Source organism: Anas platyrhynchos, chromosome 1 (assembly GCF_047663525.1).
Source record: "Anas platyrhynchos isolate ZD024472 breed Pekin duck chromosome 1, IASCAAS_PekinDuck_T2T, whole genome shotgun sequence".
Taxonomy (NCBI): domain Eukaryota; kingdom Metazoa; phylum Chordata; class Aves; order Anseriformes; family Anatidae; genus Anas; species Anas platyrhynchos.
Window position 1 is genome coordinate 73329760 of NC_092587.1, and position 17089 is coordinate 73346848.

A 17089-nucleotide genomic window follows, 5' to 3' on the forward strand; every position below is an offset into this window, starting at 1 on the left:
ACCTTCTTATTTATGCAGGAGTGCCTGCCACAGCCTAGAAATGTAGAGAGCAAAACCAAAAAGAAGGTACCGTTGGAGATGCTGTTGCCACCTTTAGACAAATCCAGTTTCATACCAGCAGGCAGAGGAAATATGAAGAATTAAAAATTGGGAAATTGATCTCTAATTACTAGATCTCTCAGTGCTTCAACATTTATCTTGTTTCTTTCTTCATTCACAGTACAATGTGACAATACTAAAAGAACAGCAGTCTCAAGCACACGTGGTAGACAGGCACTTTTTTCCTCTAAAATATTGTCAGAAGTGCATGAAGTGGCCAGTCTTCTGTAGTACAACACTACTAAATTCCGTAACAGAGCTGCATTTGGTTTTATGCCCATCTCCCCCCACAAAACTCTGTATGTTCCCAAAGCACACCTCACATGCACATGCCCCCATACACCTGGCCCTCATATAAAAATAGCAACTGAAGAACAATTCAAGGAATCAGCAGTACTCCCACTAATAACAAGTTCTGATAATGCATTTTCCTGTTCTCCCACATGGCCTTGCTTTATAAGTGAGCCACTCTCTGTTCCCTTCGTACCAGAGCAAGCATACAGGCATTTTCAATGTCATGCCACTCTTGGTTGTGCTTCTGGCTTCCCAAGTGCTCTGCAGACACATGCAGGACTTCAGCTCTGTAAGGCCAGGCCTCCCTCCTGTGTGGCTGCAGAACTTGGCCCTGAGCCTTCTAAAGGTATTAGAGGGTGTATTCATTTTTCTCCCTTGGAAGGGAGAAGGTGAACAACTTGATCACCTGCCACGTCCAGTGGCAGGGAAATACCAAAAAAACAGTTGATGAAACCTACATAAGAGTCGGACAGATTTGGTTTGCCTGCGCTTCACCTGTACCAAAGCCAGAAACCTGAGAGCACTGCTTTGCTAGGTCTACGTGGATCACCATGTATCTAGGACCCCCCCCCCCCCCCGATGAAGAAGACAGCTACAGCCCACCTTTCAAAAGTTCTTCCCACTGATTTGCCCACTCAGACAAAAAAAAAAAATGTAGAAAACCAAGTGATCATCATTTATTTATTTGAATAAATAGTACAATTATCATAAACCATGCAGAACACTCCTACTGTGATCTCTAACAAACATAGCATTGCATTGTAATTTGCTTACAGTACACAACTCTTGTCACAAAGCTGGATGTGTCCAACATATGACAAGTCCAGAATTTTATCTGCAAGGCTAGTTTTAAGTATGAAATCCAGAGTAAACACTGTTAAAAACAGTAGAAAAGATTCTTTAAAAATACATTAATACTGAAAGCACAAGGGTTGGGGGAGGAGATGTAAGAAGCCCTTTAAGGTTTAAGCTGATCAAAGAAAATCTGCCATTGCTGCTTTTTCAGCCTGAGAAACGGGATGCAGCTGAAGAATATCTGGGCTTCTTCTGTGGTAATACAGCTTACTGGAACTGAGTATGTCAAGCAGATACACCTAACAGGCAAAGCTGTATGGGCTTGAAAAGACAGACATTCATTAAGTACTTAGAAATATGGAAGCTTTAACACTGCAAAGCATTCAGCAATCCAGATGAACTCAACCAGATTCAGATCTATCCACTGGTACCTCGGGAAACATATCTAAAATTTCAGTAGAAATGCAGAGTTCATGAATAACATTCTTACCATTCAGTTACCTTTTGAGAGTAAGTATCACAGCTATGTAACAAAGTCGTGCCAAAAACAGGTGTTCAGAGATGGCTCTACCTTTATTGCTTTTCCTGTAAACTGAACTGCCTGGGATGAAGCTCCAGTTCAGTTAAATCCACTCCCTTCCCAGACCAGTTAGCAATAAAGACAGCATCTAAGAGTGACCTGGCTAGACAGCAAGGAGCTAGGGAATGAACAATGCATTTTCCACGTGCAACATTTACCAATAGACTTAAAAACATAACACAACCCATAAGATGACACCTGCCCCCAGCCTGTCCAATGCATCAAGCCCGCAGTCTTGACTGACTGGAATGTTAATGTAAGGAATGCTAGCAGGGGCCCATGCCTCAGGTTGCAGAGGAGGGATTTGGGTTTCTGCATAGTGACCAGAAACACCTAACTGAACAAAATACAGATTCTTAAAATGTGTTATGTTCACATCTGCTCATAGGCAATTAAATATCGGCTATAAATTTCCATCTCAGAAATAGCCATTCCTTCTCCCAAAGGGAAACTGCTCTAATCAATCTCCTCGTGTTACTTTGTTTGCTTTTGATATTAATACTGCCAGCAATTTTAAAACTAGATTCTCTGAGTCTTTGCCAACATCTCAGAGAATATAAATAGCACTGGCACTTCCACATCAGCTGAAGGGAAGTAGGAGGAATAAGAGCTCTTTAACAGACTTGTTTCCCACAAGTACATTTCATTAAACAAAAAAAAAGTTTGAGAGAACCTTTGGTTCAATCATTTCCCAGCCTCATGATACACCTATTTCACAGCACAAAAGTTAGACCGATCTCATTAACTAGCCAGCAGAGCTGACCCACCTGGCCTTAGTGCCTCTGCAAGTCTCTGTAATAATTGCCAGCACCATGGTAGAGTCTAAAGGCCCCATCTGAAATTCAAGTCATATTGTACTAGGCATTGTATAAACAGCAAGAGGTCAGCTTCCTCCTAAAGTACAAACAACCACTGATTCCCACAAAGCCTTACAGGAGAGATGGGCCTGAATTTTTTCATGAGAAAAAAAAAAAAAAAGGGGGGGGAAAAACTTCCCTTCACCTTTGGTTTGGAGGCATAAGGGGAGGTGGCATAAATAATTCATCACCAGAACTCAGAACCCCAAAATATGAAACAAAGAAGCAGAAGCTCATTTCCCATCTTCCTAAACTTAAAAAATGTTTAAGGAGGAAAGGAAAAAAATCCTGATGTAAAATTCTACAATTCAAATAGCACATTTCCTCTTGTATTCGAAAGGTAAATGATTTTTAGCCAAAGAAATCAATTTTGGGGGGGAAAAATGGCAACCTACAAGACTCAAGTGATCCCAAAGAGCAGAGCAATGCCATCTGCTTCCTCTTTGGGGTACTCTGCCTTATGTTTCACACAAAATCATGGCTGCCCATAGAAGAAAAGTTGCTGCTGTGATTCTAATCATAGGATCTATGATTCTGTGATGCATAAAAGCAGGAGTCAAATCCTTCCCCTAGGCACTCCAAGGAAAGGAGTGCTATTATATACATATAATTTACTCTGGAAATTACAATTCCATTTCTTTGGCACAGTTCTTCTCCAAAATCTACTCAGACAGCTCATGTGCCAGCACAGCCTCCTTGCACACACAGCTATAACGAGTACACCACCAGCCAGGAACAGATCTGCAGATGAAACCTGTTAAGTACTAAGAGGTAACTTCAGTCTATCAGATAAAACTAACAATCCTTTTGTTTTTAAAAGGCATTCCCACTAAAATCTGTAACAGCTTAGAGACTAGAGTGCTAGAGCAGGGTATAGCAGAGTATTTCTTGGGATGACACAGGGCAACTCAATGAAATTAGTTTAAAGCACAACTGAACATCACCGAAGAGCTTCAAATTTGAAGCACTAACCATTGGCTTGCACTGGATACACCTTGTCTAGCACAACCCAGCGCAATGCTCAAGTAAAGGCAATCTCTCATTTATATAGAAATAGTTTTTCACTCTTTAGGAAAGAAAATACATAAAAACTGTTTATAAATGCATGATCACAAAAATTGTACAGCTGCCAGTAACTTCAAGAGGAATCTGACCCATCATCTTAGCTACACAAAACAAAGAGCCAGTCTTTAAACTGCCAAACTCATTATTCCCCATGTACATTTCAAAAAGGGCTGGGGGCAAAATGCATTAATCCAACCTGGGCATATCTGACCAGCTCCTGACTGACTGACTGACTGGATAGAAGCTGCATGCTTAAAGGATGGTAGTGGTTCTATCAACCAAACTTCTCCTAGAATGGAGAAGAAATAAAAATAGACATGAAAAGATTAGATGGTTATCCTACTGCAAGACTTATTCTGTGTAAACACTGAATGGAAATAACACTGGTTATTATGAGGTGAACACAAAAACTGAAGGTTTTATCATGTAGCTTCAGATAGTGCCTGTAATTTGACCCCACCCACCCAACAGAACATACAAAACCTTATTTAAAAGAAGGGGCTCAGCTTCTAAATAAATTCCAATGCCGATTTTGTATCACTAATGCTTAAGCCTGGAAAATCTCCAAATGGTAATGGTAACCAAGAAGTTTGCTAAAGAAAGGTTATAAAATCAGAGTCTACAGACAGACATTAATAAGTTCTCATGTTGTCCCTGCTTATTTAAGTAGTTAGTGGTATATTTCTTTTATCAAAAGAACACTTGTTGATCATAACAAATCAGACCCAACAGTATCTTCTGGTAAAAGTGTGAAATATCTACACATTTTCAAGTGACCTAGAGAGTACATGCGCATTATTTTTAGTGGGATTGTCATATAAACAGCTATAGAGAGACCACATCAACTGTAGAAAGAATGCACGAAGTATAGCATAAGGCACAAAGGGAGCGTGCAGAGGGCATTTTTATTGTGTTTTTTTTTTTTTTTTTTTGTCTAAGGAGGCTGGTATGATGAAGACCTCAGCAGATTCCAAGATCATTCCACATTCTTGTATTTTGTGAACAGATTGTATAGAACTCTGAGGGTAGACTTCAGATCCAAATTGACAACATCTGTGGAAGAAAAGGAGAAATTCTTAATTTGCTTTTTGTTCTCCACCATTTACCCTCAAAGGAGCAAAAGTCCCCACATCTCTGAGCCTGCAGGAACAGCTACAAAAATGTCCTGATCTCCCTAAGCCAAGCTTTTTACATGTTATGCATGATGCACTTCAAAACACCCTCATGATATTACAGTCCCAGCTAACTTCTCTGGGAAATGTAAGAAAGAGAATTCCCTTCCTCATCTGATACTGGTTACAGAGAAGGCCTGCTTCTGCCTGAAACCTGGGATAAAGCCTCTGGGAAATGCTACCTTCTGGCAACATCATAGGTAGAGTACCTTCTGAGTTTTCACCAATGACTTTGCTAGCCAGAGAAGAAGCAAAGTAGCCACACACATCTTAGTAGATCCTGAACCTCATATACCCACAATCGATGCCAGGACATCCCCACCCGTCCCCCCACCCCACACTGGATAACCGTATATAACTCCACACTTCATCTGGTATTTTCAGTAACCTCTCAAACTTTTTCCATGTATTGTTTCACCTAACTTATTTGTGATTCTGTATTTTGCATTTGCAAAAGAATCTTTTGCTGTCCTAAAGAAAGGTAAGATCCTAACTGCTGTGAAGTAATACATCCTGAAAAAAAAAAGAGATCTTACCTGGATGTATGAAATATGTTTCTAAGTTTTCCAGGTATCACAGAAAGCTGCTTACTACTATAGCATTCCCAGTGAGACATGAGCCAGAATCAATCATTGCTTCCTCTGCATCAAAACCCAGTTCCCTCTGAATGGATTTTAAATGTATACATAAATTTAACCATTCCCAAATGAGAAACAACACCTTGCAACAGCCATGCACTTATAAAGCTGGCAAATCAAGGCAAGTATCTGCAGTCACCACCCCTGTGGTTGTTTAAGGAAAGGCTGGATGTGGTGCTTACGGACATGGTTTATTGGGTGATGGTGGTGGTAGGGGAACGGCTCAACCAGATGATCTTGGAGGTCTTTTACAACCTTAATGGTTCTATGATTATAAGGGACATCTATCAGCAGATTTGACCAAGGATGCTGACAGCCTCTTTTGTTTGCAAAACAATTAAATCAAACACTCCTGGCACTATGAATATATATAATACACACACATATATATTATATATATATATATATATATATATATATATATATATATATATATATATATATATATATAAAAATATATAAAGGCCTCAATAGTCAGCCTTAAGTGAGAATGTAGTGGTCAGAGATGTTTAGGGAATCTGTCCCCCTCCTTCTAATTGTTTTTCTTCTCCCCATGCCACACATCTTCAGTCTTCCACTGAAAGCAAGGTGGGTCTTTTCCCTCAGCCACTGTTAACCCCAGCTCAGCTGCCATAGCATGAAGAGGTATGATCAAGCCTGGTGGGGTTCAGTTCTTGCCTCTGGCTGACATCCAGCTTCAGAGGCAGGAACAACTGCCTATGATATAAACCAAGATCAAGATGCTAATGATGAGAAATAAAAATCTAAAGGGTAGAACAGAAACATAGCTAGAAGCACAGAAACCAGGGCACATGCTAAGATGTGATGGGATTAAGTGGCAGCAAAGAGCTGCTGCAAAAGCTATGGATTCAGCTGGGGCACAAGCAGGAGCTGGAAGGGGGCCCAGACCAGTGGCACTGTGCTGGGCAGACACTGTCCGTCCACCCTCACAATGCTGCAGGAGGCATATACAGCTGACTCCTACTAATCTCCAGCAGTCATGTACGACATGACTGTACTGTCAAGATCCTGATGCTACAGAGGATTTGATAAAAAACTAGTGACAAGCAGAGCCCAATACATTATTGTCTCACCCAGTGGAGGAGCTCTTCAAACAGTCAGTTCTACAAGAAATTCCAGCCACACACACAAGCATACTCACTAACAGACGTGAAACACTGCTAATGGGAAGGGGTATACAGACAGATGAGAAAGGAATACACACAAACCCTGAAGCAGCAAAAGAGGCATGTTCATTGAGCTAATTTGGCTCTGACTTCTATTAGTAATTACATTTTCAGCCAGAAAAAACACAAATATATTCTGCTGCCTACTGAATCTACACACCTTGTCTGGAGCAAACAAAAAGTCTGCTCTGGTAGAATACCAGTCATGATAGGGTAAGGATATAAAACAGACCTACAAGAAGGTAATTTCCTCTGTAGAACAACTGATGAGAATATAATTAAAAAAAAAAAAGGGGGGGGGGGGGGGCAAGTTTTCAGTTAGACAAGTTATCTTCTAGGTTTTTAACAAAATCTGTATCTGGAGACAGGCTTGTCTAGCTTACCCGGTTTCTTTTTGTCGTCTTTTTAACCCTTCCACTCAAAAACCTTACTTTCCCAATCCTGTGTGAGGAATGTTTTAACAATTCGTGTCCATAAAGAACAATTCTGTTTGAATCCTGTCTGCCTCTGGGCCCTGCACTGGCAATTTAATTCTTGAACCACAGATGCAGTGTGTCCCAGTCTGCCCCTCATTCTAGTCAATATATCACGTCTTCAGAAAACACTCCTTAAATTTATGAACCTGTTTGCTTTTGTTATTCCGGACTTCTATTTCTAACAGTTACAGCCTTTTTTCCTGTCTTCTTCGAGATTAACTTAACACTGCTATAGATGTGTCTGTGAATGGCTGGGGAAGAATGTTTTAATTACTCGTGAAGCGTCAAATAAGAAAGCTGTTTGTGTTTGATGTCTGGGAGTTTCAGAACAACTGATAACAACTAGTGACTGTTATGGGATACTATGCGGATCTTTGGTATCTGGCTAGGAGGCCAAGAGATTAAGAGGAAGGAAAAAGAAGCTGAAGGACGGCTGGGAGACAAGACTTGCAGAAAATGTTCTATAAACTTGGTATGGTGCCGAGTGAGTACAAAGGGGAGAGGAAGACTACGAGCCTTCAGCATGAAAGACCCCTAGAGACCCCCAGAGGAGACTGATGCGCATGCTCCAGTAGGAGGGACTGGACCCCGGAAGCTAATTATAATAATCTATTTTTTTAGAAGTAGTAATGAATATGTATTAGTCTAGGAGCATAAAAATCAGCTGCTTGATGTAACTGGTGTGTGTCCTGGTGGAGCAGAGACTCCCGGTGCACCCAGCGCTGTTTGCTTACCTCTATTCCTTTATATTCTTTTAATAAATCCTATTTTTTTATTTAATCCTAATTTGAATCCTGAGCCATTTATAACACCTGCATTCATATTTTTCCATTTTCCCTGTTTTTCTCAAACAGCTATTGACTCAACTCCAAGTTAATGTCTTGCTTCACAGAATTCTTTTTCAGGAGCACTTTTCATTCCCAAATGTAAAAGAACAGCACTCTGACAGGATATGTACTCACTTAATATTGTTTTTTGTCTTTTTTTAACCACTACGACCTCCACTATTGTCCACTATTTGTCCACTAATCTATTTGCTATCACCAATTTGTCTTATTTTAAGTCAGTCTGAACATCTCCTGGGGACTCCTCATTTTTCACTTTGTTCTGTAGAAGCCTCTAATACATATAATAGTTTGTAACTCTAGGAATAAAAATTAGCAGTCAGAAAGTTTTAATTCCTCTTTTTAGCATACACAATAGTTAAGAGAATCAGAGCAACAATTATTAGAATTAGACTATGCAAAGCTTCCTGCTTGGACTGTGATTGAGAATACCAGATAAATGTATAATATAGCACTGAACAGCTTCTGAATCATTCACTAAAACTAGATGTGCACACCTCAGTAAACCTATTCCAGACAAGAAACAGAGGTAAATATATACCCCAGATGCAGACGATGAATCCTTTGGAAAATTGTCAAGGTTCACATTTACTCTCCACCAATTAATACTCCCATTATCTTGAATGCAGTTGCACTTTAAATGCATCTGCTATTATGTATTTATATATGGTTTAAAGCCACATGTCACAACCATACCTTCAGGACGAGCTTTTGGTTTTTTGAGTCCTCCATCTTGCATCAGCTCAAAAGCAAAGGAAACATTGTGGACCTGAAAAAGGAAAACTGCTTAGAACCCTGAAGTTATACAGGCATTATAAAACCTTTTATGAAATTTAAAAAAATGCTTTGCTCTTTCTACACTGGAATATGAAATGACAATTCCATTTAAATCAATAAAAGACATCTACATGTTCATGCATGACTGAAAGTACTTTTGAGGGACTAAGAAATTAAAGCTTGTATCATTAGAGGGCAAATATTGATTTTTTGATACACAGGAAGTAATTTCAAATTTCCAAGTGTAAAAAAATACCAAAAAAAAAAAAAAGCCCAGTAATCCTTGATCTCAGCACAGGCCTGAGAGCTCCCAGTAACAAAAGGATGCATTTTCAGAGATCTTTCTGCTTGTACCCAAAGCTCAGCATTTCCAACTACAAAGCAGGAGTTCTGTTGCAATCCTGGCAACAAGCAATATTAACAGAAGTGACACAACTGAACAGAGATGACAAAATACACATGGGTATGTCAGAAATAAGAAGACTAAACTAAGTATTTTCAATTAATATTACTCTTCTGCATTATCAGCTGTATACTAAGCAACATAAACATCACATCATCAGGGAGTGAGGCATCTTGGTAATTTAGCTTCCTCTGCTTGAAAAGAGACAAAATTCAAATCAGATTTCTCAAATGAAGGTAAGTGAAACGGTTTGTGGTGACAGTTGCTAGGCAGACTATGCAGTGAACTTGCAAAAACAATCTAGGCACAACTGTGCAGAAAAGGAGACAGCACCCTGAGCAAGCCTCCAAGGACCACACATGAACATAAAGTCAAAGAAAATAAAACAGACAAAAAGGAAAAAGGAAAAAAAGAGGTGAGACTAAAAGAAAATATTCATGAGGAGGTAACTGTATAGCTTAGAGAGATCTGCACAGAAGCTTTCTGAGTCATGCTTAATGAAATTTAAGCACGGTAATTTGGATTATGAGTTCTGTGCAGTTTTGTCTCTGCAAATGACAGTTCTGGAAATACATAGTAAGAGGAAGGGATTTAATTAAAGCTACTCGTCTTGGAAACCAGGGACTTTAGCATACAAAGGCTCCCTGCAACAAGGAAGGCAGGCCCCCTTCACTGGCACTTATTGCTCAGGACTTTATTAATCTCTTTTTACCTGCTTCAGTTTCCCCTCATTCACTGGAACAAAAACAATAATTCTGCAGGTGAAGATATTTTTTCCCCTCCCAAAACACAGTAAATGAACTCTTTGATTTACAAACTCCCTTTCCGCAAGGCAAAGTCTCCACTCAAAACCACATTACTTCAGGAATACTGGATAATTATTATGAATTTAAACTATTAACAACAAAATCTTGACTGAACCAGTACTGGCTATGACTCAGCATCCTGCATTTCTAAAAGGCAGAAAACTCAAGCTATTGGGATAAAAAAGCAAGAGAAAGCTATCAAGGCGAGCTTGTTTAGCAGACAGTAGACAAACATGTTCCCACTGCTCTATCAAGTTCATGTACAGTATACAACATTCTAAATGAACTAATCCCCATTCTTTCCACAATCTTAACACCTAAAGAAGCTCTCTTGCCAGAGTCTGCCTTCAGAGAACCTCTTTAAGCTCCCAAATAGCAACTTGTCACCTAACAATGAATTAAAAAATGCTACATAACCCATAGAATCAGCAGGCTCAACGCAATAGGCTAGGTCTGTAACAGCTCTCATTTGGCACACCTCAATTTCCTCCTGCAACGCTGAGATGATCCACATTGTCAAATATGGGTTATTGTACCAATGGTAAACCCTGTCCCTCAGGGAGCATTACTGGCACTGAGGGGCACGCTGAAGTTGTACAAAATACCCACCATTGTAAGCAGCCCTTACCATACAAAGCCTTTTCAATCTTCTCACTTACTGCAGTGCTTCCACTCCTGACCTAAGCACATCCTGGCTCCAGTTCAGCCAACACTAGACTTGTATCATCCTCCCTACAGAACCTAGCAGAATGAAAAGCAAGGGGCCAAAGCATTACTCCAGCACAATCAGGCTCAGACTATTCCAGTATCAGGTACTGAATATACCCAGATATGTGTGCGTGTCCAGGAACAACTGCAGAAAGAGGCAAACTTGCATATGATAATAAAGCACACATGCTGTGTTAAGCCTCTCATCACTAATGCTAGGAATGACACAGGATAGTGCAATGAGTGCATGGATAAAAGCAAGACACTTGTTTTGTCCCCTTCCATTTCTAATACCCTGATTAAGACTAAGACCATCCAAGACTTCAAATAACCCATTCTTTTTCCACAAAGCTCATTATTTCTAAGGTACTGTTAGACAGAAAGTCATTCACTCCTGACCAAAGAGAAGAAGACAACAACAAAAAGACAAGCTAGTACATTCTCTCAAAAATTTAAGACAGCGATGTTGGCAATGAGCCTGCTAGGAACTGGACACAAAAACATGTCTGTGTTCACAGACTGGCTTCAGACAGGCAACTCCCTCCCTAGCAGGATTAGGGCCTCCATCTTGGCTTTAGATCAGCTACAAAACACATGGGCACTCAACATACAATTTCTAATCCCAGTTCAACCAAAGATCATGGCCCATGTACCACTTCTTATACTACCGCATATCAAGCCTATCAAGTACGTATCAACCAGTGATATTTAGTTTCTAAGAACATTAAATAAACTATAGAAAAAAAACATTGGGTGTTAGGCAACTGACACTACTGATATCAGGGGTTAGTTTTTAGGGCTGGCACTTTGTGACCTTAGGAAGAAGCTCTATCTTTACATCAATCCCAGTGTACAAAATGCAGATGAAGCGGAGCTTCACAGCTCTCACCTTTTGTCTTTCTTCTCTATTTACATGGTAAACACTAGGCAATGCCAGGCATCATCTCTACTGTCTAGCATAGTAAAGCATCCCTGAGCACAAAAAGACTTTAGGCAGTACTGCAATTTAATAAATCACTTTGATTATGAAAAGTACTATACAGTACAAAGCACTTATTACTGATTTATTCCTTTTGGAAGTTCACGAGTCTTGTATGGCATATGATGTTATTTTTGGTTAACTATGGGGAATTTACCAATTTATTTCACAATCAACTTTTTGTAGTATTAATTATCAAGTGTCACAACCAGTGCACCTTTGCTACAGCTCCTGAAGAGAAGAGTATATCTACTGGGCACAAAGAGAAAGCAAACAATGATTGAAAAATATCATGTGGTAATAAAGCAAAAGGAATACAACCTAGAATTTCTACCCACCTTTTGATCAAAACTTTCAGGCGTTAAGTAGAAGTTGTGAAGTGGAACAAAATAGTCTTCAAGAAGACCCATGAGCAAAACCAAATAAACACCATCTGCAAACTAAATAGAAACACTAGTGACATTTCTAGGTTGAAGCATCTGCTTTCTAATAAGCATTCATAAACATACAGAACAATGAATACTTGGACCAAATTATGCACATTGATTTCTAGCACTGTTGTTTGCTAGCACAGAGGCGTAAGACAGTTCAGAAGTCACTGCCTGCACCTTTCAGGCATAGCAAGAAACTGACAGCAAGTGTAACAAGCATTTAAGACTTTAATTCATCTGCTCCCTGGATTCACCAATACCCTTGTAATCATCACTGCAGCTGCGCAAGCTGGATCAGACTTGTTTTAGGAGCCTGTTCCTATAGCTGGTTTCTTATCAGTTCTTAAACAATAACAAAACGAGATACAAGGCTTTCTCCCTACATACGATAGCATTATTTCCTCTACCCTCAATTCCTGAATAAAACAAGCCCACTAGCTATAACACTAACCCATTCAAGAGCATGTGCCAACAAATATTTAAATTACTTATACGTAGTAAATAACTCCAGGCAGTAGAAATTAGAAGCAATTCACCTGGGAGTTATATACAATTTGCACTCCATAGGGGTGTTGAATATTCAGTCTGAACAGGCATAGACCGAAGCAAAAATCTTCTGCATCTCCAGCCAGTTTTCCATATATTAGGTTACTGAATACGTTGGGGTGAGGTAAAAGTACATATACCCGTTCTTGCTTTTGCTCAATTTTTTTAAAAAGTTCATTTTAAAAATAAGTTTTTGCTCATTTTATTTTATTGAGGAATCTTGCCAACTTCACTGCAGTATTTAACAAAGGTTTTTTCATTAAAAAAAAAAAAAGAAAAAAAATACTTCCTGGGAAACCCTGTTCCATATTATATACTTCCAGTCCTACTACTATAGTACATGACAGTTTCAATCACAATCTATCTTCTCAAATTGTGAGTGTTGAAGATTCTATACACTGCCCTTAATCTGAACTTGAAATTAAATCTCCCCTGTCACAGGTAGAAAGGTTAACTTCACAAAATAAATTCTTTCAAGTCAAAATAAAATGTTCACAGTTTCTGTAAATACTAAATACCATACCAAATACTCTCAGCAATACTGTTCAGTATCCCTACCAGACAGGAAGACTATTTACTGGCTGGAGGAGGGGGCTGATGCTGTGTATTTAAACAGAATTCTCACTTGTGATCCTGATATGGTGTATGTGACATTCTCTAACCTTTTCAAAAGTAAGTTGCTGGGTACTTCCAAGGCATTAAGCAACAATTTCTTGTGACAAATCAGATCCAGTCACCCATTTACTTCAGCAAAGCTATAAAATAGCAGTGGATGACTGGTACTAAACCAAGTAAGACTCAAAATCAATTACCAATACTCCAGGAATAATTCTCTAGATTTATTTATTTTTTTTTTTTTTTGGCCAGGACAATAAGGTAACCTTCTTTCCACAGCTCACTGAACTCTGGAAAGAATATTTGTTTCTGTTTGTAAAACTCAGCCAAAGAACCAGTCTGAAAACTGCATAACTTGACCTGCAAAGTGAGAACTAACCCCACTGACACTTCACTGAGAACTATCCCCACTTCACACCTGCTTAAAGTTTCTAAGCATATTCCATGCCTGGTTATGTGCTAGAGGGAGGGAACTCCTACAGAGCTGACTGTGGTGGTAGAGAGTTACCTCAGCTAGCTTTAAATAAACTAACTTGGATACCAATGACAGTCAAGCGATGGCAGTACATGAGTTCAGTTGCTAATCCACACTGCTGAGAAGCAAGCACAGTTCACATGCTCACAAGATAGCAGGATAAAGAGGAGGACATGAAGGCCTTCGCTGCAACATCAAAATATTTTCCAGTCCCTCTTTGATGCAATTAAAGCTAGCACTGGTATTTCTATGATGAACTGCACACTGCAGTGCCAACTCCTCCTGAGAGCCCCAGGCATTTATTAAGAGCTCACACCAGTTCATTATGAACCCTCACTGCCAGAAACACAAACCCACTATCCACTCATAACTATAGCAACTGCTTTATACCACACCACTTTGATCCAGGAGACAAGCTGCCTGGAGATCCAGCCATATTCTATGGTCATTAATATAGACATAATAAATATCCAATAATTTTACCTTACAATGCAAATTAACAACAATATGAAGCATATGTAAACATGAGTAAAGGAAGCAAACATCAGTCAATGTCATTACTACTTAAAAGACAGAGCCCTGATCCTATAAATTAACATGCCCAAACATAAACAATCCTATAACACAGTTTTATGGGGAAAGGACCTACATTTGTAATTTACACAGTTAGATTACAAACAAAAGACCAAGTCTCCTACCTGGGTTTCTAACTCAGTTACTTCCAAATTCAGTTTATTCAAGTGTTTGTTCACAAAGGTGATCAGAGACTACAAAAAGAGAACACCAGAACCAGCAATGTTGAAATTACAGACGATGCTTATGTGAAAGGGTTAACATACTCTTATAAGGCATTTTTAAGCTTAATAAATATGACTGTGTGTTATTTGCTTTGGCATGAATAAGTACTTTAAACTGAAAACCGCTTAGCAGTCGTTTTTGTTGCAACATAAGCCAGAAGCCACCAGGTGGTGCTATTACATACTTATAACTTGTTATTTTTCTAGTACAGAAAGCATACTTCTGTCTTGTGGGGAAAAAAAACTTGACGACATTGGTTCTTTTGCAAGTTCTTTGTGAAGATGCAGCCAGCAGTAGGTGCAGTTACTGTCCACACTAATCTCTTGAGGTTGTTGGAGAAGATCCACTGCCTGGAAGCAAGGCATCAGCAACACTGACCTAAGACTCCCAACAGAAAATACCAACAGCGCACAGTTCTGCACTCACCTCTCTTCTTGGAGTGATGTGCACTTATAAATTTCCAAATGACAGTCACAATATAACCCAAATCTGTACTACACATTTCAATTCCTGAAGGAAACAGACATGCAAGATCCTGCTTAGCCAGACAGGTGATAACATATCAAAGCAGAGATCTGTCAGCCTGCTTAAAACACTTCCAAGGGGACAGACACACAGTTGGAAGTTAACATTTCTATCACACGGATACAGTTAAGTTAATTTTCTATCAGCTTTGGCAACACTCTTCTAGAAGACTTTCTGACACCATCAGATATTTGTCACCCTGCAGCCCAACCCTTCCTTGATGGAGGACAGAATCTGGGATATAAAAGCCCGTAAAACTGTCCAGCCAGAATGATCTGGATAACTGCAAATACTGTGCAGAGTATCTCTTCTAAACTGCACCATTTTGACTGAATCTGATAAAGGAGCAGTTGCTGAGGCAGTTATACAGTTGCGTGAAGCACTGATCTCTGGCAGGAGGGGGATAAAAGGACAAGTAGCTGGCTGGGGATGGTAACCTTTCCACAGAATCACAGAATTTCTAGGTTGGAAGAGACCTCAAGATCATTGAGTCCAACCTCTGACCTAACACTAACAGTCCTCCACTAAACCATATCCCTAAGCTCTACATCTAAACGTCTTTTAAAGACTTCCAGGGATGGTGACTCCACCACTTCCCTGGGCAGCCCGTTCCAATGCCTAACAACCCTTTCGGTAAAAAAGTTCTTCCTAACATCCAACCTAAAACTCCCCTGGCGCAACTTTAGCCCATTCCCCCTCGTCCTGTCACCGGGCATGTGGGAGAACAGACCAACCCCCACCTCACTACAGCCTCCTTTGAGGTACCTGTAGAGAGCGATAAGGTCGCCCCTGAGCCTCCTTTTCTCCAGGCTGAACAAGCCCAGCTCCCTCAGCTGCTCCTCATAGGACTTGTTCTCCAGACCCCTCACCAGTTTTGTCACCCTTCTCTGGACCCGCTCAAGCACCTCAATGTCCTTCTTGTAGCGAGGGGCCCAAAACTGAACACAGTACTCGAGATGCGGCCTCACCAGAGCCAAGTACAGGGGGACGATCACCTCCCTAGCCCTGCTGGCCACGCTGCTTCTTATACAAGCCAGGATGCCATTGGCCTTCTTGGCCGCCTGAGCACACTGCTGGCTCATATTCAGCCGACTATCAACCAATACTCCCAGGTCCTTCACAGCCTGGCAGCTTTCCAACCATTCCTCTCCCAGTCTGTAGCTCTGCTTGGGGTTGTTGCGCCCCAGGGGCAGCCAAAATAACCTGTGGCTGCAATCTAAGAGTCAATGTATCTATCGGTGCTGCACAGAAGAGCCTGTATCAATTAACAAGAGCAATCAAAGAAGAGCCTGACTGAAGCCAATAAATCCAGGTATCACCTGGCTCCGAAACAGCGACCCTTTTTATTACTTCACAATCATTTTCTGCCATTTCCAGATCTTTCTGGATATTCTACTAAAAGAAAAAAAATGTAGAAAATCTTACTTTATTTTTCTTACCTTTTTGACTACGCTGAGTTTGTCTGGCGCATGATCAAAAAGTGTATCAAAGGCATCACGCTCTGGTTTTACAAAATTAAAAATAAAAAAATATTTAAAAAAATCAATACACCGCTAATAGCCAAGAATGAGAAGCAGGTTACTCGTCACAAGCTTAAGTGCCAGTTTCAGAAAGCCAGAGACTCAAGCTAAAAGTTCTCACCCCATTTTGGTGTCTAAACACCAAAGCAAACTGCACTGGGAATTTTAGGAGTAACTGCAAATAAACATATAGTTCTTTGATTGCCATTTCCTGTTATTCATAATTGTTACACAAAATAACGTAGGTGGAAGAAAACTTAAAAACAAATTTTGACTCAATCATAACCTAATCACTGAGCCACTGAAACATCATCTGGTTTTGTTGCACTACAGAAACAATCATGGCTACATTTGTGCACACTGGTCAGCATCAAAATCAGATGCTCCTATGGTTAATTTTAAGCCTACCTTTAGTACCACTAACTTCATCAAAGCTTAAAACTGACCACATAAGTAAAACCTGATTCAGCACTCTCTAAGGAGCAAAGCTTACATACA

The 17089-nt window shown here is 39.9% G+C and overlaps 1 protein-coding gene across 5 annotated transcripts in view; it reads right to left on the reverse strand.

Moving 5' to 3' along the window:
* Nucleotides 1-1055: 1055 nt before the first annotated feature.
* Nucleotides 1056-17089, reverse strand: part of PARVB (parvin beta) — an 82782-nt gene continuing 66748 nt past the window's right edge. For 4 of the 5 annotated variants that reach the window (XR_011810871.1, XM_027450076.3, XM_005030079.6 and 1 more), the window contains 5 exons: nt 16511-16572; nt 14447-14515; nt 12020-12121; nt 8705-8777; nt 1056-4743 (listed from right to left, as the gene is read on the reverse strand). Coding sequence is in view for 4 of the 5 variants with exons in the window: in XM_027450076.3 (XP_027305877.2) it covers nt 4667-4743; nt 8705-8777; nt 12020-12121; nt 14447-14515; nt 16511-16572 (383 nt within the window). In the remaining variant the exon portion in view is untranslated. The remainder of the gene's footprint in view (nt 4744-8704; nt 8778-12019; nt 12122-14446; nt 14516-16510; nt 16573-17089) is intronic. The other variant, XM_072041520.1, reaches the window with a different exon arrangement.